Consider the following 23,513-nt stretch of genomic DNA (forward strand, 5'->3'; position numbering starts at 1 on the left):
CATGCAGAACATCCATGCACACTGCTCATATGCATGTATATGCCCCGATGAACAAGCTACGAAGTGGCCACAAGCTAGGGAGAACCCTCTTTAGCTGGCCTCTGGCTTTACATAAAAGGAAGCTTGAGGTTTGCTCAGTCTACTGGGGGGATAGGGCGTGATAGGGCCCACCCAACTTCCAACCTGTCTTTTCCCAGCCTCCATGCTAAATGCCTAAGCCTAGGACCTCCTCTGGGCTTCTCCTAAGCCGTTAGGCAGCCACAGGGACACTGTCATGGCTCCAAGAAAAAATGGCATAGCTTCTGGCTTTAGCCCTTCCAATTTGTCTTCTTGGCTGTGGCCCAAGCCCACAAGGTGCTCTGCTCTCCTGTAGGCAGTCTAGAGCATTGGAAAAATGGTTTCTATTTCCATGCCTGCTGCTAGCTTGCTGTGTGACTTCAGGCAAGTTGCTGTGGCTCTCTGTACCTTGTTTCCTCATCTATAAAGTAGGAACGAAAGGCGTTGCATTGGTAATCCTTCCAAAACGCACACTCTGGGAGCGGTGTCAGTTCCCAAGATGGTGCAGCGCCAGAGTAGAGGGGCTGCATACATCATCGTAGTCAACTGTTTGTTGAATAGGTGAGGAAGCTGAGGCCCAAGATCTGGGCTAGATCTGACCTCTGATTTCTCAGCCAGGAAGTCTGCTCCTTTTTAATGATGTGTGCAGTGTGAGCTCATGTGTGCACACTGTGGACATGCATGCAGTTTCTTAGGTAAAGGCAGGGAAGGCATGTAGGTAGGGCCTCTTGCCCCGAATATTAACTGGCAATTCTCCCATGAAAGGTTCCTTTGGATGTGAAAGGCTTTTTTTTTTTTTAGATAGTCTCACTCTGTTGCCCAGGCTGGAGTGCAGTGATGCAACCTCAGCACATTGCAGCCTCCACCTCCTGGGTTCAAGTGATTCTCATGCCTCAGCCTCCCAAGTAGCTGGGACTACAGGCGCCTGCCACCATGTCTGGCTAATTTTTGTATTTTTAGTAGTGATGGGGTTTCACCATCTTGGCCAGGATGGCCTTGAACTCCTGACTTCAAGTGATACGCCCACCTTGGCTTCCCAAGTGCTGGGATTACAGATGTAGGCCACTACGCCTGGCCCGTGAAAGGCTTTTTGTCCTTAAGCCTCAAGAGCACTCTCTAAGCACCCACACCTCCAGGGGCTGAGGGGGCAATTCAGGGGGAGCCCTTAAACTGCTCCCAGCCCCACGATCTAGGAGGGAACCAGCTGACAACCAGCCCTGAGCAGAACTTCCAGGAAATGGTGCCAGGTTGCCCTGGCCACTAAGCAGCCAGGAGGGGGCAGTGAGGAACTGGTGGAGGCAGCAAGTAGGGACAGCGGCTGCTGAGGACTGTGTGTGAGGGCTGTCTGCGAGTATGGGTTCCTGTAATCGTGTGCTGGTTTATGTCCTTGTGAAAACAAGGACAAGGATCTGTGCACAGTATGTGCACTGGTGCTCATGTGTCTTGGTCCCTGGACCTTGGTCCTCTCACACGTGTGTTTCTGTGAAGCCCTGGCCCATACCTAGGGAATCCACTTTGTTTACAGGTAGCTAAGGGTGTAGGCACTTCCTGCTCTAAGGGTCTCAGATAGCTGGGCCCTCAGCCAAGCTCACTTGATTTCAAAGACCATCACTGTTCATTGCCCCTGTAAAACTGGGCACCAGAGAGTGGGCAGGTAAGAATGGAAACATTTAACAGGCTCCCTACAACGTTAAAGCCCTCAAGGATTTTGGATGGAGACTCTTAAGATGTTTCGGTCCCATGGTAAACAGAGCATTGGGCTCTGGCTAGAGAGAGGCCTGTGTTTGAACCACATTCTGTTCCTCGCCAGCTATGTGATCTCAGGCAACTGTTTCTCTCCTGTGTCAAATGGGGGACGCTTGCCTCTTAAGAATGAAATAAAAGGTATGCAGTCCTTGGCAGGTGGTGGGCGCTCAATAAATGCTCATTCTTCTCAGGATCAGCCCAAAGAGGTGAAGCGACTTGCACAGGGTCACAGCTCCCGAGTGGTAGAGCCAGAATTCAAGCTCAAGCCTCTTGCTTCCCAGAGCCACATTCCTTCCCTCTAATTCCCTAGCAAGGGCGGCTCCCGAACCACCATTTTGTCTTCGGTCAGGGCGGGCGTCTGGCTGCCTGTCAGTCACCGGCCTCGGGAAGCCAAGTGCTGACTAAACACAGGCCCGAGCAGGCGGGTGGAGCAAGGGGGCTCTGCAGGGGCGAACTGGCTCCGCGGCCCCCTCCCCTGCACCACCACCTCCAGCGATGAGCTCAGAGCGGCTGGCGCAGCAGTTGCTGACAATTCAAAACTTCTGCCCCCTCTCCCGGGATGCCAGTGGGTGACTCTCTCTCCGAACAGCAGGCGTGACCCGCAGTCACCAACTCTGCTCCCGCCCCTCTCCCGGGGGCCACTACACTGTGTCTGCTGGGCCCGGAACTGGGTGTCTGCTCATAAATTACCCCAGGGACAGTTACCCGCAGCAGCTGTGCTCGGAACAACCGTTGCTTCCTGGGTAGGTCATTTTTTGGGTCAGAATACAAACCCAGCCCCCTGGCCTTTCTCAGGCAGGAGAGGGGGCATGCAGCAGCCTAACCCTTTTATCGGATTCCACTGTAAATCGTTCTATTTAAGGTAAGTTGCTTGGGTCTGAGAGGCCGATAAGATGCCGGCCAGATGTTGGGAGCGGCATCAGCATTCAGCCTGTGCTCCTCTCCTGCCTGATGCAAACAGTTGCCAGCAGCTTGCCTCCTGTGGCCCCAGCACACCCCGTTTCTCATGTTGAGAAGGGGACAGGATACCTGGGCCTGCAGGTCCCCCATCCTGGGTCTCCTCCTAAACTGACATGGTTCCAGCCTTCTTTACCTTCGGCACACAGTGTGCCTTCCACACCCAGAAGCCTCCCGCACTTCAGGCCCACCAACACTGGAGCCCCTCCCGAGCTCTGGTCACCACCTGTGGCTATTAGTATCACTTCCTTCTAATCTCTTGTCCCATTAAAACAATACCACAAACACCAGAGGTGGCTGAGTGGCTACAAAGACTTTATCAAATTATTTAAAATGTTGGCATTTAAGTATTCATGTGTATACATAGTTACATGGAACCCTCGGGCCAGTGGGGCACAAATGTGGTAGACACGCGATAAGCCTGGCAGGGAAGCAAGAGACCAGGCCTGGAGCCACAGGGCTTTAAAAAATTGGATGTCTTTCCGAGGGTCTGAGAATGCGGCAGAAGAGGAAAGGGTCACTTTACAGGGTCTGGCTTAACCCACTGCCCAGATCTCCAACCGAAGAGCTCCTTTCCCATCCTCAGGGGAACAGGGCCTGTTTTTACACGGCATCCCTACCACATATACACCCATTCCCTAAAATCTTGATGTGGCAAACACACCCAAGAACCCACTGAATTATGTCCTTATAAATATATTTAAGAAAACAAGGCACTTTGGGAGAATTACGGCTCACTCTACTACATGTACATCATTCTAGACAGAAAGTAAAAATTGGTTAGTTTCTCAAGTGAATTAACTGAATAAACTTAATAACAAAATTGTTCCCTAACCCACACTGAGGCACTGTTCAAGTCAACATGGCAGGAAGCACAGAATGAGATACATCTCTGCACAACACCTGGTCCCAGGTCAGCTGGACCCCGGCAGGGCTCAAAGCCTGATGCCTCCAGGAAGCCTGACATCTCTCATGAGCAAAGCCCCCTGGCCTCGGAGCACTGGCTCCCTCCCTCCCCAGGCCCTGAGGTCAGGTGAGGGGCCGCAGTGGGAGGCAGTCCTAGTGCAGAGCTGGGACACGGTAGGAATGCTTAAGCAGGGTCACCAAAGCCACAGAGACCTCAATTTCTCCAAGCTGGCGCTGCAGAGTCGGAGGATCGGCGCCACGGGAAGAGATTTCACATTAGCCCTGACAACGCCGCCTCGGCTCTGCGGTAACATTGGCCAGGGTTGTTTCTGAGGGTGCTCAAGCTTCCACTGTGAGCTGGAGCCTGGGCCAGCTGCTCTGAGCCTCCAAGGGCTGGCTGAGCCTGCCGCCTCCCTGGGCTGCTCCTTTGGAATGTACCCATCTCACAACAAAGGCAAAGCCACAAGTCGCTTCTGACACTATTGGAAGCTGGGACCCAGGGCCACAGGAATGGGGGCAGGTCCCCTGGGTGGGGTGAACCAGGAAGGGAGGAGGCTCCTTGGCTTCAGCACTTAGGAGTCCTTATCGGCCATTGTTCCATATTCTCACCAGCCTCAGCCCAGATTCAATAATCACTAAACTTTGCATTCTACATTACATGAGTCCAAAAACAGGATTACCTGCATTGGGTCCTTTCTCATCTTAAAGGGCTCTGGGTTTAAAGAAGCCCTTTTTTTGGTGCATATGCATAAGTGGAGCCCAGAGGGCCTCTTGGCTGACTGGGTCCCCGGCCCCCCGAGCTGAGGAGGCTTCGCAAGGCCGGCTGCTACAAAGCGCAGAGCTTGGCTGCATAGATTTTAATGAGAGCGTCAGGCAGAGCTGTGCTGTTGCTCTCCGGGACTTGCAGATCATTACCAAACCAGCTGTAGGATGAGAACACAGCACATCGAAACCCTAGGAGGTCACTGAGCTAATGATCTAATCCTACCTTCCGCAGGCAGTGCCCCTCCCCACCTCCTCCTGCCCCCAGCCCTTTCCACGATGGACTCAGTCCATTCCAGAAGCCAGGCCAAGACCGCCCCCTTCAAGGTCAGAGCAGAATGATAGTGAGTGGCTCTAGCTCTCCCTTTTCCGGAATGAAGGAGGATGGGGGTAATTCAGTCAAAGCCATTAGGGCCAAACCCTGGCCTGGCCAGGTCCCAGGTCTCCTATTTGGGAGAACCACTGCCCTCTGCCTGCCTCACCAGCTACTGCTGGGCTGCAACCCAGGCACCTTCAACGGCCATTTTAGGGTTCCGATGAAAGCACCTTCGGCTTCTGAAGTGCAGCCTGGGAAACAAGGTGGGGGCCCACATAGCCCGGTGTCTCAGCAGGGAGCCTGGTGCCAAGTCCTGTGCCAGAGACACCTGATCTGGAGAGACAGGAGGGCACATGTGGGACTGGCCACATCAGGAGGGCACGCTGGCCCCTACAGGCTCAGTCCCCACACCCTGAGTTCCAGGAAAGAAGGCAGAGGGGAAGTGGTCAGCAAGGGCACAGAGGCAGAACCCATGACTATACACTCTCTCCTCAAGCTGGAGGGTTTTACGAGGGCTTTGGCAATTACTACAACCATTTGCTGTGCTGGGTAGGGACAGATCCTGTTTCTCTTTGTTTCAGGGCTCTGAAGGCTGGAGAAGCCAGCAGAAGCCGATTTCAGCATAAGAGGCTACACAATAGTTAGGGCAGAACAGAAGAAACCTCACTGTTGGCCAGAGCTGACCAGTTTTTTCCTGAATAATAGCACCTGTGTATTAGCCTGGGAAAAGCGGGGAGGAAGGGAGGGAGCTTCACCATGTGCAGTGAGGGGAGCTGGAAACAGGACCTGGAGCCTCTCTGCCTTTCAGCCTGCTTCACGGCTGCCAGGCCCCCCCAGGCAGGTACCAGCACAGCTGCCAGCCTGAGGGACTGAAGTTTCCACAGTTGGCAGAATCTATGCTTAAAGGGGGAAATAAAAGGGGGAGGAGTTGCACAGGAATTGAAAACAGCACCTGTCAAAGCTGCCTCTCCCCTTCCTTCTCTCACTACTTCTGGTCCCCCAGAAGGGCAGCTCCCAAGGCTATGTGGTTGGTTGGTGACAGAAAAGGGGCAACAAAGAATGACAAGAGAGGCTGTGAAGGTCTGAGCAGCACTGACAGTGCTGGCACAGACCCTGAGTCCTCCTACTGGGACCCCAACCTACGGTGAGGTCTGGAGTAGCATACTGCCATGAAAGCTCTGCCCAGACTCCAGTAGGTACCCATTATTTGGTCCCAGAAAGCACAGGTGACTTGGAATCAGGAACTCTGGGCTCTAGCTACGTCACTATCCAACTGTGTGACCTTGAGCAAGTCACTTCCCATCCTTAGGCCTCAGCATCTTTAAAGGGTGGGACCCACGGAGCACCGCTGTTACTCCTGCCCTGCAGTTCCAAGTCTTCAGGCTTTGCTCCTGACAGCCAGAAGAGGCCTCTGTCCTCATGTGTCAGGGAGAGTTTGGTCATGGATACGAGAGGTTAAAATTGGGCTGTGTTGCCTGAAGGCACCTAGAGGTGGTGGTGGTGCATCCTGAACACCATACTCACCAAAGGGATCCTGGGAGAGAGGCAACAACCCCAGCCTGCAGAAAGGCATCACTTCTGGGAAAAGGGGATGAGACATTCTTTAGAGGCTTGATGCCTCCTGGAATAAAGGACATCCCAGGCATAGAGATCACTTAGAAAAAGGCAGGCCCACCCTGCTGATTAGGGCAGAGGGTGAGACAGTCTGGCCATTGGAGCCTTCGGCCTGCTCTGCCCTTTCAAAGCACGGGAAAGGGGCCAGCTGTGTCCATTCAGGCCACTCCCCCTGCTTTAGAACCAGAAGGTGGCTGGCATTATTCAAAGTGGCTGAGGGCACAGGTTTTAGAAGATTGCAGTTGAATATGGCTCCTAAGGGAAGGCACCATCTCCAACGGAAACCCGATCAAAGGAATCTGCTTTGGGATTTCTCCTTCCTTTCAATATGCAACAGGCACTTGAAGGAAAGAGGGAACATCCCAGTTACTGAATCTCAGGAGCCCCACAGGGCCTGACAATGGGGAGAAGAAATACAGGTTGATTTGGAGGAAGCACTTGGATATATCTTTGGTTGCTTCAGGGAAAGCTTTGGCCCCTTAAAATTACTTTTTTCCTCCCTTTTCTCCCCCACGGTACTGTTGGGGTTGGCATCAAAGAAGGCAGGTAGGAAGGGAAGAAAAAGAAGGTAGGCAGCAGGCAGAAAGAGTTAATCCGACCAGTCGTCCTCATCAAACTCAGAGGAGTCATCTTCTGAGTCACTGTACTCAACAGCAATTCGACGAGACAAGATGGTAGCCACATCATTGCCCACAACATCCCGCTTCTCTTGTTCCCGTTGCTCCTCAACCCTGCGCAGCTGGAAACCTGGTGGCAAAGAGACAGAAGGGTGAGGAAGGCATGTCTTCAGCCTTGCAATCCATTTGGGACTGGGTAAGAGGGAGTAGCCACCAATGGGTAAGGGGTATTGGAAAAGACAGAAAAAAAGAAGGTTGTTCTGGAAAAGCAGAAGTAAAGATTGAGTTTATGAAATTGGTAGTCCTGATGCCATAGCTGTGTCTGAAAGGCAGCCTGCTGTCCTTCCTGGTTTACACACTTTCAGGCTGGTGAGGACTTCTCATCACGCTTTGAAATGGTGAGTGGCCACCACACTCCATCTAGCAGATCCTCGGTTTGCCCAATTCCATCAACTATAATGGGGCTCAGCTGCCACAGACTGTCCCCTCTAGACTAGAAGTTTTTTGAGGATCATAATCAGAACAAACCACCATAATCCCTTGGGACCAGACCTGACTTATGACAGAATAAATATTCCAATGTTCCAGGACAGTGAGATGATGAGGGGGGAGGGGAGGGAAGGGAAGAGGAGAAAAGAGGGAAGGAGATAAAAGAAAACGTGAGAAAAAAGGGGAGAGAAAGAGGGCAGGGGGCAAGGAAGGAAGACATGAAGGGCAAAGTGGTGGAGAAGGCTGGGGGGTTGCTGAGTCCAGCTGAACAAGGACCCACTAGGACAGTGATTCTTGCTTTTTTCTGAAGGCATAAAACCCTTCTGAGAAACTGATGAAAAATGGGGATCCTTCCCCAGGGAAAAAAAGATGCATGCAAACACACATAAGCATATATTTCCAAGGACTTCCAAGATCCCAGCTTAAGAATCCCTTACTTTAAACCAAGGTGGAAAGAAATCTCAATCTCCATATTTTCAGGGTGAAGCCTTTTCTCAGGCTGCTCCTAGGCCTCATGCCCCAATCTCTCCCCACCCAACGAAAGCTATTCCTGGGAAGGGCACACAGCCCCCTCCCACATCCCCCAATCAGTCATCCCAGCTTCAGAAAGACAAGGCTCCATAGTCCCAGACCCACCACTGGGATTTACCTTGACGGATGGCTGAAAGCAGGTCGCTACGGGCATCACTCACGGCAGGCAAGGAAGACTTGGGCTTGGTGGCATCAGAAAGTGGTGGTGGTACAGCAGGCTGGCCATCTGCACCAGTGAAAGGGGGAGGAGGGGGCCCCGGAGGAGGAGGGGGAGGGGGAGGGGGAGGTGCTCCTCCTGTTGGCTGGGACAAGGGAGGTGGTGGCAGAGTTGGGTAGTCAGCTGCCGGCGGTGGAGGAGGAGGTGGAGGGGCAGCAAAATCAGGGTGAGGTGGGAAAGATGGAGGTGACGGTGGTGGAGGGGTCCCTGGAGACCCAAATCCTACAGGTGGTGGTGGAGGTGGGATGCCTATCATCGAAGGGGGAGGTGGCGGAGGGGCAGGTGGTGGAGCAAACCCGGGTTTAGGGCCTGACGGAGAGCTTAGAGGAGGAGCTGGTGGTGGATGGCTTGGGCTGACCACACTGGATCTTTTGGGTCCAGCCAAACCAGATCCTCTTTGATTGTCCACTGAGTAACTAAAAGGTCAAAGAAAAAAGACTCACCATCACTCTTAGAATGCAAACACCTACCTACAGTTAGCCTTGTCTCTATGCCGAGGTTTATCTTGGTTGACTATACTATTTCACTTTGGCTCAAACAGAAAGAAAAGCCTACCTATGGTCAGAACAGACCAATAAAAAAATAAGCATCCTTGTAAGGTAATGAGCTTCCCACCTGTAGAGGAGGATAGCCAGATTGAGTAAAACTACCTGAAAGAAGTGGACTTCAGATTCCTCTATCAGGTAAGGGCTGGCTGAGACGTCTCTTAGGCACCCCTCTACCTTTTCAGCTCTCCTGGGGAAGGCACCCTCCTGAACCCTTCTCTAAGAATGGTCCATGGCAGTTGTCAGTTTAAACCTGCAGCCAGGATTAAGGGTGCATACAAGAGAGAACCGGAATAAAAATTCAACCACCCACCCACACACCAGGATCTGTTTCTCAGGCTATTAACATTTACCAGCATTGGAGAGGGCAGGAAACCCAAGCCAGGCTGACCACACCTGAGTGGGATACAGATTTAGGTGAATGCATCTTCAGTGCTCATGTGGGGAAATCTTGAGAGAGAATGAATCTCAATCTCAGAATCTGCAGAGATGGGAAATGAATGTGCCACCAGACTCCTGACCCAGGCTTGAAAGAGGATTAAAGCTACACCTCTCCTGGGATCAGATTTGCTCGGATGCAGCTTCAAGGTCTCAGGCCATGTGTGAGGCTGCAGGTTTTCTTTTTCCACCTTTGTATCTAACAGCTACTCCTTAGAAAAGCAGCCATTTTGGAATTTTCCATAGACCTTCAAGCCTTAGCTGCATCTGACAGGGCAACCAGCAGGAGTGATTTCGTAAGCAGAAGGATATTTGGGATTAATGGTTTCAAGGGCCAAGAAGAATGAGGGGAGAGTAGGAGGGCAGCACTGCTTTAGGTCTCCATCTGAGGGGTCCTCAACACATTCAATCTCTAATTAAGCAGTATTCAAGGAGAAAAGTGCACCTTTCAAAGCTCTCATTTGTCGGGCTACAGAAATGACAAAAGTAACTGAGAAAACAGTGCAATCTGAACAATTCTCAGATCTCTTTTCAATGTGTTACTGAAGTGTTACTGCCTAACACGTCCTCTGTACACCTCTGCCAGGGACACTGACAAATAGCAAAATGGACAAATTTGGAGTTTCACCCCTCTCTTCCCTTTGTTTCGTTCTTTCTGGAGATTCTACACAGCAGCGAAACTAACCAGAAGCAGTAAGAGAGGAAGTGACTCTATGCTAGGTTCCTAGACAACTCGGCAAGGTATTTGCAACTATTTCATGGACAGCAGTTTGTACCACTTCATTTCATGATGAGTTAAAGAAAAAAAGTTGGTGACTTTTATTTGTTCAGGTATAGTCAGGAGTAGTTAAGAAAACAGGTTCTAGTCCAACTGGCCAATCAGAGCTCTGCCCTTACTGGCTGTGACTTTTGGGTCATTTCATTGACCCCTCTGTGCCTCAGTTTACTCATCTGTAAAATAGGGACAGTGTTTAGCATAATGCCTGGCACCTTGCAAATACTGGGTAAATGTTAATTGTTTCTATTATCTAGACAGTTTTGTTTGAAGTTATTTTAATAGTCTTGATCTAGGGTTTGAATTCTTATCTTTTTTTTTGGCTCGCTCTGTCACTCAGGCTAGAGTACAGTGGCATGATCATGGCTCACTGCGGCCTTAGCCTCCCAGGCTCAAGTGATCCTCCTACCTCAGCCTCCTGAGTAGCTGGGACCACAGGTGGGTGCCACCATGCCTGGCTATTTTTTTTTTATTTTTAGTAGAGATGAGGTCTTGCTATGTTACCCAGGCTGGTCTTGAACTTTTGGCCTCAAGAGATCCTCCCGCCTTGGCCTCCCAAAGTGCTGGGATTAAAGGTGTGAGCCACTGCTCTTGGTCCATTCTTTTGTTCTTGAGTGTATAACCACCAATAGAGGATGGAATAGGTGCCACCATTTACCTGAATTCTGCTGGTGGGGGAGGCAAGTTGTCCTCGGAGAAGGAAGGAGAAGGGGAAGAAGCAGAGTCTGACTGTGGTGGTGGTGGATAGTTGCTTGTATCCACGTTTTCAACACAGCCAATGCTGCCATTCTGGTACACCAAGGTGGGTGGATACCTGACAATGAACCGAATGCCAAAAAGTGTCATTTAAAGAGCCTGAGTGGGTTTTCTTCTTAAAAGGTACTACAAAAGTGCATTTGATACAAAAGCTATTAGGGAGAAATAAAATAGGTATATTTCCCGTATATTTTCTGCTACACTGAAATTTTATTTTAAGACTAAATATTCTATTGTCAAATATATCTCAGATATTTCTGCTGAATTGTTTGTGGTAACAGGATTCAACCCCAGATTATCAAAACTATGCTGCTCCTTGCCCAGTCTTGGCCTTGTCAAACCCGGCAGTTCTTTTAAATTCTCTCCCCAGTGTCAGGTGCAGATATACCTGAATCCCAAAGCCTGTCCTGTCGCAAAGGGTGAAGCCAAGTCACACAGGCTAGTGAGTTGCAAACATGTGACTGGCACACAGCCTGATTTTGAGGTCAGCAAGCCTCTGGGGAGCTCGAAGGCCAAGGAGGCACTGGATTGCAAAATGAAGCTCAGGATGAATGCAGGGTGCTATGAGGTAGTAAATGTGGTCTTTCTGCCAGGTCTCTTATCAAACAAAATGAGCTGACAATTAAAGTAGGGTGCTAGGGCTTGCCTCATGAAAACCTGTCCCTCAGTGCACTGGGCCTTGGGTGAATTTGTTCTGGGTGAACAACAACAAAACTTCAAACAAGCACAAATACACAAGCATCAGCTAGCAAAATCTGGCCTGCTATGCTCCACCTCCCGCCCTCTTTCCACCATTGTTGGGTTCTAAAGAACTCATCTAAAACAAACCCCAGGGAGAACAGAGTTGGAGGAAACTAACTGAATCTAAAGATTCTGTGATGTGGAAAATCCCCAAGGCCTGGAGCCCTGGAGCCTTGGCACGTCTCTTTATAGGTTCACCAACAGGCATGTCCAGATAGACTAGCCATGCAGCCCAACTCCAAACCGCCTGGACAACAGGAAAATGGGAGGCAAATCCTCATCTTCCTACTCCACGAAAAAAAGACACACATGGGTAGCTGGCATTCTGAACATGCAAGCTTCTGGCTTTAGAATCACTGAACCTGTGACAACTGCCTGTCTGAACAGGATGGGTCCATGCAACAAAATGGCCCCCTTTACTGGGAGGTGAAGGTAATGAAGGTACCCTCAGGGGTGGTTTCCTAGGAAAGAAAAAGGTTCATTTTTTCCTTTCACCGTCTTCATCACTCTTTAAAACAGATCTCTTAATCCATGAAGAACAAGTGTCAGAAGTGTCAAGATTTTTAAAAGTCAAGATTTTCATGTAGAGTTATTTCTAATAGCTAGAACAACTCAACTCTTTCCTTTTATCATTCCTAGACACCCAGCATAGGCTGGCATGGTTCTCTGACAGCCATGATGCAATGTATTTAGAGAAAAAAACCAGGGCGACATTCATTCCAAGCAGTCATGGTGACTTGGCTTTGAATGTCAACCAGGTCAGGTACCAGGATAAGCATCAAACCAAGCTTTAAAACCATCTTTCCCCCGTCTTTAAACCTCCAGTGTGATTTGGTATTGGGAAATGGAGTCAGACTGACACCTCTTATTTCTTCGCAGAGATATATAGCCTCAATACTGGCCGAGCAACCTTTCCCACACTGTCTATGAGGTCTGCATTCAGTCCCTTGGCCAGCCTCTCTCCCAAGACTGACAAAAGCTGACTGAAAAGTTGCTTCAGTGATGTGAACAACTTCCTTGCCCGGCCCTCCCCAGCCCTCAGAGTGAAATGCCCAGTTCTTAGGCATGACCTTCAAATCAATGCTCCGGAGGCAAAGGATTCCCAAGACCACTTTTCTTCTTCCCTTTCCAGTCTTTCCTCTGGGGCCCTGAGATGTGTCAGTGTCTCGCAGAGTAAGGGCACTAGGAGCCATGGGCTTTCTTTTCCAGACCACTCCAGTCACCTCATTTAAATTGCTGAGTCTCTTGATTTATTTAGCAAACTTTAATCACCAGATGGATGCACTTTAAAGTAGCTGATTAATAGTGGTATTGATCTAAGACACACAGACAGACTTCAGGGGGTGTGAAAGGTGTCACACCAGAGCTGTCAGACTGTTGTCCCCAGGTCCCCAGCCCCTTCAAAGAATGCTGCCGACAGCACAAAGGCATTACCTACCCAGAAGGCCCCAGCTTTTCTTTGGACTCCACAAATTCTTGTCCCATCTTCATTTTCTCCCATTCTTCCTTACGTGTCTTGATTTTACGTGGGTTTACGTTCCCTCGATTTGGATTATCTTTCTTTTCTTTCTATAATGAAAAGAACAGGCAGGTCTTTGTAGAACATTTTCCAAAGTTCTTCATTAAAATTCTACCCATCTTCATGGATGCATATCTAAGAGATGATCTACCTAGACAACATACAATAACTACAAAACTTACAGAATTACTGGGTTTGGCGTGATCTAGAGGTCATCTAATCCACACCATCCCCTAGGTGAAACATTTGCTCAATCCCACATTCAAATGCCTCCAGCAATGGGAAACCCACTACCTCTTTTCATTCACATTTTTGAAAATCTCTAACTGCTAGAAGTTAGTAAATAGCTATTTATTATTTGCTGAGCCCCAAAGATCAGTAAAGAGAGATGAGATGTAATGAGACCTACGGTTATCTGGGGCATATATAAGGAAATAGTTAAAAAAAAAAAAAAAAAAATCAATGAAGAATTTTTCAGGCTGTGCAGCTGCTCTTGCCCCTGGCACTCTCTTGGGCCTCCCGGCAGCCATGCTTAATAGGAATGAGGTTGCAACTGGTAGGTCACATACATATCAGGAAGACTCTATGGGGAGGAAGAATCTCCAAAACCTACACATATCCCCCCACCCCGGCCCCACCCAACCAGTAGTGAAGGTGTTAAACTGCTCCTGTTGCAAATCAAACACTGCAGAACCTTGTGCTCATCTCTGAGAAATGAGCTGCAAAACTGGCGGGGAAGGGACTAGCCTAGCTTGCATGTCCAGCAGAGTCAGGTGCAAATTGCAAGAGAAATAAATGGTGAATAGAAAAGTCAATTTCTAAAACTCAGCCTGAATATACTCAATTGTTAATAGCGCTGGGGGGAACAAACACATTTTTGGTGTGATTTATACTTTCATCTTGGTTGTGCTTGGTGTGGCCACATTTTTTTAAGAGTTTCACCTGGCATCCAAGCAAGCAGCCACTCAAAATGATTACTTCACATAAGACTGGCTTCCTTTTTATCCCCCCTCCACAATCGTGCCTACTGATGTGGAGAACAGAGGCCCCTCTCCCCTCACCCTATGCTTTCTCTTCTCTTTCATGATATCCTTGGTGTCCTGCAGCATCTTCTCCTTCCAAAGATCAAAGAAGTATGAAGGGTCTGTGTAGAATTTGAGTGCCTCTTTTCCATCATCCCTGGGATAGAAATGAAGACAAGTAGCTGTCAGTAGACAGATGAGCTCCCAACCAAATCCAATATTCCAAACACCTACCAGTTAGCAGTTTTTACACCAAGGAATCAAGAAGTCATTTGAATCGATTGCATATTTCCTCTCCCATACCAGCATTTCAATGCCCCTGAATGGTACCTCTCTACTTATCAGGCTTTTTAAGAACCTTAGCCTTACTTTCAATTCCTGGTAGATAATTTGCATTGTCAGGGCAAGAACAGGTGATAGCAGTAGGGATTCTGATTACTTCTAATGATCTGCATGGCCACAGACATCTCCCTGAGGATATTCGGATATCCTGGTACATCAGAGGGAATTTCTACCACTGGTTCCTCTTTTCCCACCAGTTCCCCAGGACTCTCTAGGACATCAGTAGCTTTCCACCCACTGGAAATCTGTGTATACATGTGGAGGTTCATGTGTATGCATATGTACACATATATACATGAAAAGTGTGTGTGTGTACAGCTGTTATTTCTCTGCACACACAGATAACCACTCCACCTTCTTGCTCCCTTCTAAAATAGCTCAGCATCCACATACACCCCAACCACAAGGGGGCTCCAGTGAAAAAAGACGGCCAGCTGTTGTTAAGACCACAAGGTTTAATCACCAGTCCCTAATTAGTGGCTGTGCCAGTGGGACAGCATAAGTCACTGCGCGTCCTTATAAGGGCTATCTGCCAGACTCAATGGTCGTGGTTGGAATCTTGCACTTTGGCATGGATAAAGCCCTCTCACTATCCAGAAAATATGTGCTTAGGAGTGAACATTTATCTTAACATTATTCTGAACTGAAAAGAACTGGAAAGGCAATTCTGTTCCCTCTCTCCAATCCTATCACAACACAGAAAGCACTTCCAAATCAAACATTAATGATTGAGACAGAAGCTAGCTCTGTTGCCAGGCTGGAGTGCAATGGCGTGATCTTAGTTCACTGCAACCTCCGCCTCCTGGGTTCAAGCGATTCTCATGCCTCAGCCTCCTGAGTAGCTGGAACTACAGGCATGTGCCACCACACCCAGCTAATTTTTGTGTTTTTAGGGGTTTCACCATGTTGGTCAGGATGGTCTAGACCTCTTGACCTTGTGATCTGCCCACCTTGGCCTCCCAAAGTACTGAAATTACAGGCATGAGCCACTGTGCCCAGCCATTTGTTTTCTGAGACAGTCTCACCTGTCACCCAGGCTGAAGCACACTGGCACAATCTCGGCTCACTGCAACCTCCGCCTCCCAGATTCAAGTGATTCTCTTGCCTCAGCCTCCTGAGTAGCTGGAACTACAGGCACGTGCCACCACACCCAGCTAATTTTTGTATTTTTAGTAGCGACAGGGTTTCACCATATTGGTCAGGCTGGTCTCAAACTCCTGACCTTGTGATCTGTCTGCCTCGGCCTCCCAAAGTGGTGGGATTACAGGCATGAGCCACCGTGCCTGGCCACATTAATGATTTCTGTATTAAATCTTCTTCTGAGTTAGATATACACCAGTTATTTCTGTTAGGCCAAGTTCAGGTAATTGAGAGGCCATGCTAATTCTGATACTGTATGTTAAAAAGAAAAATGCCACTAACTGAAGAAAAAAATTCTATTAATATCATTTGTTTATCCAATCCTATCACAAACCCTAAGTCACACTCCCTACAATATTACTAGCTGTACGACCCCTTTCTGCTCCACATCCCCTCTGCCCAAACCCAACTAGACTCAATACAGAGTCAAATCTCTGTCCTGCTATGCTGGTCTCTTTGAAAGCCAAGGGGAAAACATAATTTTACACAGTAAAACGAAGGACAGATGCCATGTACTTTATATCTGTGTGAGAAGGTTCCCTGAATCAGACTGGCGTTCTTGAATTTCACATGGGGATGCGCATGTGCATGTGTGTGCGCATGCGTGCGCGTGCACACACACACACACACTCTCTCTCTACCTTGTAGTATACACGTCCAATAGAAGACATCTGCCTCCAGTTATCTGTAATTACTTTTTACCTGCTCCAAAGATACGTATGGATGTAAGCAAGATAAATATTCGCCTTCTGCCCCTCTTCAGTGGTTTTTTGCAGGATGGCAAAACTACCAAACCACTGCTGGAGAGGGGCTTTAAGTTGTCTATAAGGCTACCTTGTTTTTCAAGTCCAGTCACAGCAGGGTAGGTCCTTTCAGAAGGAAATGTCTAAAGGATGTTCAAAACAAAGTGAACAATGCTCATTTGGAAGAATGCCAATTATTCCTTAAGCTTTGGAAAGACCCCTCTGGGCCCAGAGCAGCCAGTCCAAGAGGCTGGCCCCACTAACACGCCCAAACATCTGGTAATCTAGTGGTTTCCAAGTAAGTGGGAGCCTTGCTAGAATGTTGCCCCTGGGATCCATGCTGTAGGACCGCCTTGTAACAAAGTCCTTTTGGTTCTATAATAACTAAATTCCTTGGATGGAATCCAAGATGGACCTGGCTTATATGAAATTAAACTCTGTAGCATGCAATGTTACAGTAAACTTTCAATATATATTATACTCACTATGCATTTCAGAAACCAAACAATAATAAGTGACAAGTGTCTATGGGGTAAATTTTAGTTTCTGCCACCACAGACAACATTGGGGTAGGCAGTAAGCTTTTAAATACAAGCCTCTGATGTAAACAACCACTTCAGATAAAAAGACAATCTAGTGTTATTAACCATAGGTTGAAAAAGGGAGGAGCTAGCTGACCATTACCTGTAAGGGGTAAGATTGTTGAGAGGGGGAGGAGTATCACAGGTATTGTATGTTTCTAAGACAGGCACTGGGAGAGAGTTTCTGTCAAAAAGTTTCTGATCTTGAATGGCGGAGCTTCTGAAGGCCTTTCGGGTGTTGATTCCTTGTAGTGACACTGAGAGAAGATGGAAGGCATTAGAAAATGGACGACAGGCTATTTGAGCAAACACTGAGTCACACCAGTCGGAGAGGCCTCAGCTGCTGCATTTCTTGGCCGCCGCTGTCTGCAGCCAGGCTTTTTTTTTTTCCCTCCTGCTTGGGGAAGCCCCACAAGGCTGTCAGCAGCCCAGTCATTTCACGACTGAACAAAATGAGGCAACACAAAGGTTTACTATGTGGCTAGATCTAGCAGGCCTCTCCTTAGGAGGAATGAATCTTCCAAGTACTTTTATGGTAGCAGAATACGATTGAGGGAGGGGAAATCTGAGAAAGAAGGAATTAGGGGTATGGGAGAAAGGAGTACATGGGGGTGTGGTAGAGCTAGAAAGGTTCTTCCCACCACTCAGCCTTGTGTCATTTCAAAGCAGAACTCTATAGGTCTCTGTGATTTCTCCCCTCACTTTTTTTTTTTTTATAAATCAGGGAAAAAATTCTACAAAACTGTTCAGCAGAGCCTGCAAATGTTGAGCTTAACTTTCTTACCTTCTTCTTCCTTGGGATCCAGCTGAGTGACTTTAACTTGTAGTCGGTCAACCCTCTCAGCAAGGGAGCTTACTCGAGAGGCAAAGGTATTTGCCTGAGTAAAGAGCTCTCCAAAAATGTCCTCTGCATATTTACCTGGGAAGAGCAAAGAAACAAGTCACTAGTGCATAGAAGTAACATAAATGGTCAGAAAAACTGGCTACTAAAGATCATATTCCCTAACTCCCAAACACACACATATATACATACATACATACACACATACCCTAAGATGGTTTGGGCTATATGCAGATAACTGCTCTTGGAGACAGAGAAATACTCTTCATAGTTTAGGAAATCTGCATATGTTCTATAACTAATAGAGCGTTCTTGACAGACTGTGAACAGTCATGAAACTCAAAACAGGCTGAATAAAACTGAAAGGTCTAATGCAAAAAATTAAGCTTGGAAGAACAGATAATATTTCTACACATTTCCAGCCTGGGCAACATGGTGAAGCCCCATCTCTACTAAAAATACAAAAATTAGGCAGGTGTGGTGGCAGGAGCCTATAATCCCAGCTACTAGGGAGGCTGAGGCAGGAGAATCGCTTGAACCTGGGAGGTGGAGGTTGCAGTGAGTCAAGATCCAGCCACTGCACTCCAGCCTGGGTGACAGGGTAAAACTCAAAAAAAAAAAAAAAAAAAGAAAAAGAAAAGAAAAAAACCCTACACATTTGCCTATAGCCTTTAGCCTCTTGCTGTTCTGTAAAAGCACCTTATAAAATGGTTCTGAAAAACAGACTGGGAGTTCAGAGGACGTTCTAGGTATCTAAAATTAACATGAAAAATAAGAAATTAGTTCCTGAATGGAGCCTTAAAAGTATAGTCAACAACCATGATTAGCTGTGGTATCTTTGAGGGGTCCTAACCTTATCAGAGATGCACAACTTCTAAGAGGTGGAAAGATTACTTTATGTTTTATAACCTATAACTTTCTTTTCTTTTTTCTTTCTATTTTTCTTTTTGGAGACAGAGTCCCTCTGTGGCCCAGGCTGGAGTACAGTGGTGTGATCTTGGCTCACTGCAACCTCTGCCTCCTGGGCTCAAGAGATTCTCACATATCAGCCTCGTGAGTAGCTGGGATTACAGGTGAGCACCACCATGCCAGGCTAATTTTTGTATTTTTAGTAGAGACAGGGATTTGCCAGGTTGCCCAGGCTGGTCTCAAACTCTTGCCTCAAGTGATCCACCCACCTTGGCCTCCCAAAGTGCTGAGATTACAGGTGTTGAGCCACCACACCCGGGCTGTAACCTATAACTTTCAAAGTCTTTTCTCTAGGTTACAATCCTTCAAATCTATATCTCAGGAACAAAGTGAAAGCTGAAACTTCCAAGCCCTCTATGAAAAACAACATACCAGTGGTCTCTTTCCACAATGTCTTGATTTTTAGAAAAAGAAAAGTTCCGTACTTTCAACCCTGGAATGCAGGGAGAATTTGCAGCCAAAGAAACATAACAGCAATTTGACACTACCTCTATATTGTCATTCCAAGCCACAGGCACATTCTTACTAGGAATGAAAAGTGGTGCATACAAATAAATATACCATCTGAGCTGCTTCTTCTTTTTTATTTTTTGGAGACAGTCTTGCTCTATCCCCCAGGACAAAGTACAGTGGCGCACAATCTCAGCTCACTGCAGCCTCCTCCTTCTGGGTTCAACCAATTCTCATGCCTCAGCCTCCTGAGTAGCTGGGATTACAGGTGCTTGCCACCACACCAGGTTCATTTTTGTATTTTTAGTAGAGACAGGGTTTCACCATGTTGGCCAGGCTGGTCTTGAACTCCTGACCTCAGGTGATCCAACTGCCTCAGCCTCCAAAGTGCTGGGATTATAGGTATGAGCCACTGCGCCCGACCCTACCACCTGAGCTTCGTACTTGCAAGGTGAAGGCAGGCATAAGAGACTGTGGACAATCAAATGATAATTTTTTTTTGAGAATTATTTAAAGTAGGCTCAATTTTTAGCTTCAAAACTACATTATGCTTAGTCCATATTTGAGGGGAAAAAAAATAGCCTAAAAGGTCAAAACCATACCTTCAGGTGAACTGCAGTACAACCTGAAGAGTGGGGATAAGACCAATCAACTGCATATTTTGAATTGCTGGTAAATTTAAGTCAATAAGGATTTCTAATCAAGGAAGAAGCAAGTCCTTGCATACTGAATGGTTTGTGACCTAAACAATTATGGGAAGCTCCTGAGCTCAAATAACTCAAATCAGCTGATGAGCGTTTCTATCCTGCAAGTTGAGGATTTTATTTGATCCCTGTTAAAAATATGGCTAATATATTTATTAGCCATACTGTATCATGCTCGTCTAGGTAATGGAAAATTGTGTTTGGAAGGCTAAAACAGAGAAATATGCAACATTATGTGTAGAAAATAAATCAAGCTCAAAAATATCTGTTAAAAATAATAGAAGGTTGGAGCCGGGCGTGGTGGCTCACACCTGTAATCCAAGCACTTTGGAGGCTAAGGCGGGCGAATCACCTGAGGTTGGGAGTTCAAGATCAGCCTGACCAACATGGTGAAACCCTGTCTTTAAAAAATAATAATAATAAATAAAATAAATTAAAAAAATAAAAAATAATAATAGAAGGCTGGGCGTGGTGGCTCATGCCTGTAATCCCATCATTTTGGGAGGCCAAAGTGGGGGGATTACCTAAGGTCAGGAGTTTAAGATCAGCTGGGCCAACACGGTGAAACCCTGTCTCTACTAATAATACAATAACGAGCTGGATGTGACTGCGGGTGCCTGTAACTCCAGCTATTCAGGAGGCTAAGACAGAAGAATTGCTTGAACCTGGGAGGCAGAGGTTACAGTGAGCAAAGACTGAGCCACTGCACGCCAGCCCGGGTAACAGAGGGAGACTCCATCTCCCAAAAAAAAAAAAAAGTTGGCTGTGGTGACATACACCTGTAATCTCAGCTACTCAGGAGGTTGAAACATGAGAATCACTTGAAGTTGGGAGGCAGTGATTGCAGTGAGCCGAGATTGCGCCATTATACTTCAGCCTATCTCAATAATAATAATAATAATAATAATAATAATAAATAAAACAATAAAATAATAAAAGGGCTGGGTGTGGTGGCTCACGCCTGTAATCCCAGCACTTTCGGAGGCCGAGGCAGGCAGATCACAAGGTCTGGAAATCGAGACCATCCTGGTTAACATGGTGAAACCCTGTATCTATTACAAATATAAAAAATTAGCCGGGCATGGTGGTGGGCACCTGTAATCCCAGCTACGTGGGAGGGAGGCTGAGGCAGGAGAATCACTTGAACCCGGGAGGCGGAGGTCGCAGAGAGCCAAGATCACACCACTGCATTCTGGCCTGGACGACAGAGCAAGACTCCATTTCAAAAAAAAAAAAAAAAGAAGAAGAAGAAGAAAAGAAAAATATCTATTAACCATCTAGCTATTCTGGAGGGGGAAAAAAAAAAAACCCAATCACCTTACACCAAGAGAGTCACCAAGAGAGTACCTAGGATTTCCTGCTCCTTAAGTGAAGGGGGTAGTGACAGTGGGAGTAGAGGCTCAGTGTGGCACAGTGATTTTCAAGATAAAATCTTACAAAGAACCTCAATATTTAAAACTGCTAACAATAAAATCTCTATTTTAAGAGGAAGTGAGGTGATGTGAAGGCTTCCTCACTGTCTCAATTCAGGCCCAAAGCAGACTTACAACTATACTATGAGACATGCAAGGAGCAGTTGACTTCAAATCAGAAAATCTGAATCACAGTCTCAGATTTATACTTGTGTACTCATCAGCAAGTCACAATCTCCCAGCCTTAGTTTCCTTATCTGTAAAGTAGGGATATCCACCCATCAAGTTACCTTGAGGATTAAGTGAGCTAAAAATGTGAGTTGTTACAATGAGATTCTTCCTTATACTGCTCAACCACATTACATGACTTAAGATTGTAAATACCTAAGGCCAGGCGCAGTGGCTCACGCCTATAATCCCAATACCTTGGGAGGCTGAGGTGGGTGAATCACTGATGCGCAGGAGTTTGAGACCAGCCAGGCCAACATGGTGAAGCCCCTTCTATACTAAAAATGCAAAAATTAGCTAGGCATGGTGCCGCATGCTTGTAATCCCAGTTACTCGGGAGGCTGATACATGAGAATTGCTTGAGCCCAAGAGGCAAAGGTTGCAGTGAGCCAAGATCGCACCACCGCACTTCAGCCTGAGTAATGGAGCGACACTGTCTCCAAAGAAAAAAAAAAAAACGTAAATTCTGAATACCCTAAGTTTTTGTTGTTAAATGTTTTTATTTTTTAGACATTGTCTTGCTCTGTTGCCCAGGCTGCAGTGCAATGGCATGATCTCCGCTCACTATAACCTCTGCCTTCTGGGTTCAACAGATTCTCCTGCCTCAGTCTCCGGAGTAGCTGGGATTAAAGGCACATGCCACCACGTCTGGCTAATTTTTGTATATTTAGTAGGGAAGAGGTTTTCACCATGTTGGCCAGGCTGGTCTCGAACTGCCAACCTCAAATGATCTGCCTTGGCCTCCTCTGCTGGGATTATAGGCGTGAGCCACTATGCCTAGCCTAAATACCCCGTTTTAAGCTTAGAGAAAAATTTTAGATATAATTCCAATCAGTAATTTGATAGTCTCTATTCTTCAAGTGCTAAAAATTACTCCCAATTTCAGAAAACAATAGTGTGATACTGAACTAGGGAAAACCAAAATGTCTTGCTCAAGAGTTAAATTTCACTCATTCAGATGACCAAGACAGACCCAATATCCATCAGGACATCCATAACAGATAACATATTCTGCAAAAGATTCCAGGAAGCAGTCTTCAATTTTGTTTTTTTCCTTAGTAGAACTCTTCAAATGAAATGTTACACGGAAGAAGAACAGGTAAAACTGATTTTTAAAAATGTGAAGCTGCTCTTATTGAAGTCTGAGTGGGAGTCTTGGAGCTCCCCAGTGGCATGCCCCACCCCCTCACCCACATTACAGTCAGTCAGAAACCCAATATCTAGTTTGATTTTCTAATGACCCAAGTGGGGGTTCCATTCTCCTGGGTGGCCACAATACTGATCCAGAGTGCTGGCTGGCTGGCTGTACCTATATTTCCTAAGATATGGCAACCGAATATGCGAAATGCCAATCTTACTGTTCTGAGAAAAAATCAGAATTCTGGATGTGCTGTCACGGAGCAATCTATGGCTGTGGAATTTTTAGTTTTAGGCTTTATCCATTTCATAATCAGACTTTCACTACTAAATTGAGAAGTTCCACCTAGGTACAATGCACATAAGGCCAAGGTCATGAGTCTGAAGCACATATGAACCCTTCCCTGTACTCCTCTCAGCTATATGAAATCCTAGTCATCTTTCAAGGTCCCATTCAAACGTAACCTCTTCTATGAAGCATTCCTTGACCCTGCCTGTCCCCACCTGTGCTGCCACTACCCACAGAAAGTATTCTTTCCATTCTTACATTCTTTGTGCATCAACAGCATGAAATCGTGGGAAATACACAGACATGAATTATTCGACAAACATTACTAAGCTTCTGCTGGGTGACAGGTACTATACAAGGTAGACACTGGGGTTCAAGGACAAATAACACATGATTTCTACCTTCGACTTTTTTTTTTTCAGTTGCCCAGGCTGGAGTACAGCCACGCTATCTCAGTGCACTGCTGCTTTGACCTCCTGGGCTGAGGCAATCCTCCCACCTCAGCCTTCCAGATAGCTGGAAGTACAGGTACATGTCACCACACCAAGCTAATTTTGTTTATTTTTTGTAGAGGCAGGGTCTCACTATGTTACCTAGGCTGTCTCAAACTCCTGGGCCCAGGTGATCCTCCTGTCTCAACCTCCCATAGTGCTGACATTACGAGCATGA

The 23,513-nt window shown here is 47.0% G+C and overlaps 1 protein-coding gene and 1 long non-coding RNA gene across 2 annotated transcripts in view; one reads left to right on the plus strand and one right to left on the minus strand.

Moving 5' to 3' along the window:
* Nucleotides 1-3,057: 3,057 nt before the first annotated feature.
* The window catches only part of WASF2 (WASP family member 2), a 41,219-nt gene continuing 20,763 nt past the window's right edge, over nt 3,058-23,513 (minus strand). The window contains exons 3-9 of the mRNA XM_032301012.1: nt 17,599-17,733; nt 16,918-17,071; nt 14,048-14,165; nt 12,906-13,036; nt 10,629-10,784; nt 8,114-8,628; nt 3,058-7,105 (exon numbers count right to left, since the gene is read on the minus strand). Of these exons, the coding sequence (XP_032156903.1) occupies nt 6,948-7,105; nt 8,114-8,628; nt 10,629-10,784; nt 12,906-13,036; nt 14,048-14,165; nt 16,918-17,071; nt 17,599-17,733 (1,367 nt within the window). The 3' untranslated portion in view covers nt 3,058-6,947. The remainder of the gene's footprint in view (nt 7,106-8,113; nt 8,629-10,628; nt 10,785-12,905; nt 13,037-14,047; nt 14,166-16,917; nt 17,072-17,598; nt 17,734-23,513) is intronic.
* On the plus strand, nt 9,974-20,757 carry LOC116566548. Its single transcript, XR_004275904.1, has 3 exons — nt 9,974-10,060; nt 12,808-12,810; nt 20,718-20,757. It is a non-coding gene; the product is annotated as an uncharacterized LOC116566548 (long non-coding RNA).

The sequence above is a fragment of the Sapajus apella genome, unplaced genomic scaffold (genome assembly GCF_009761245.1).
Source record: "Sapajus apella isolate SASKATOON/1434 unplaced genomic scaffold, GSC_monkey_1.0 scaffold43, whole genome shotgun sequence".
Classification (NCBI taxonomy): Eukaryota; Metazoa; Chordata; class Mammalia; order Primates; family Cebidae; genus Sapajus; species Sapajus apella.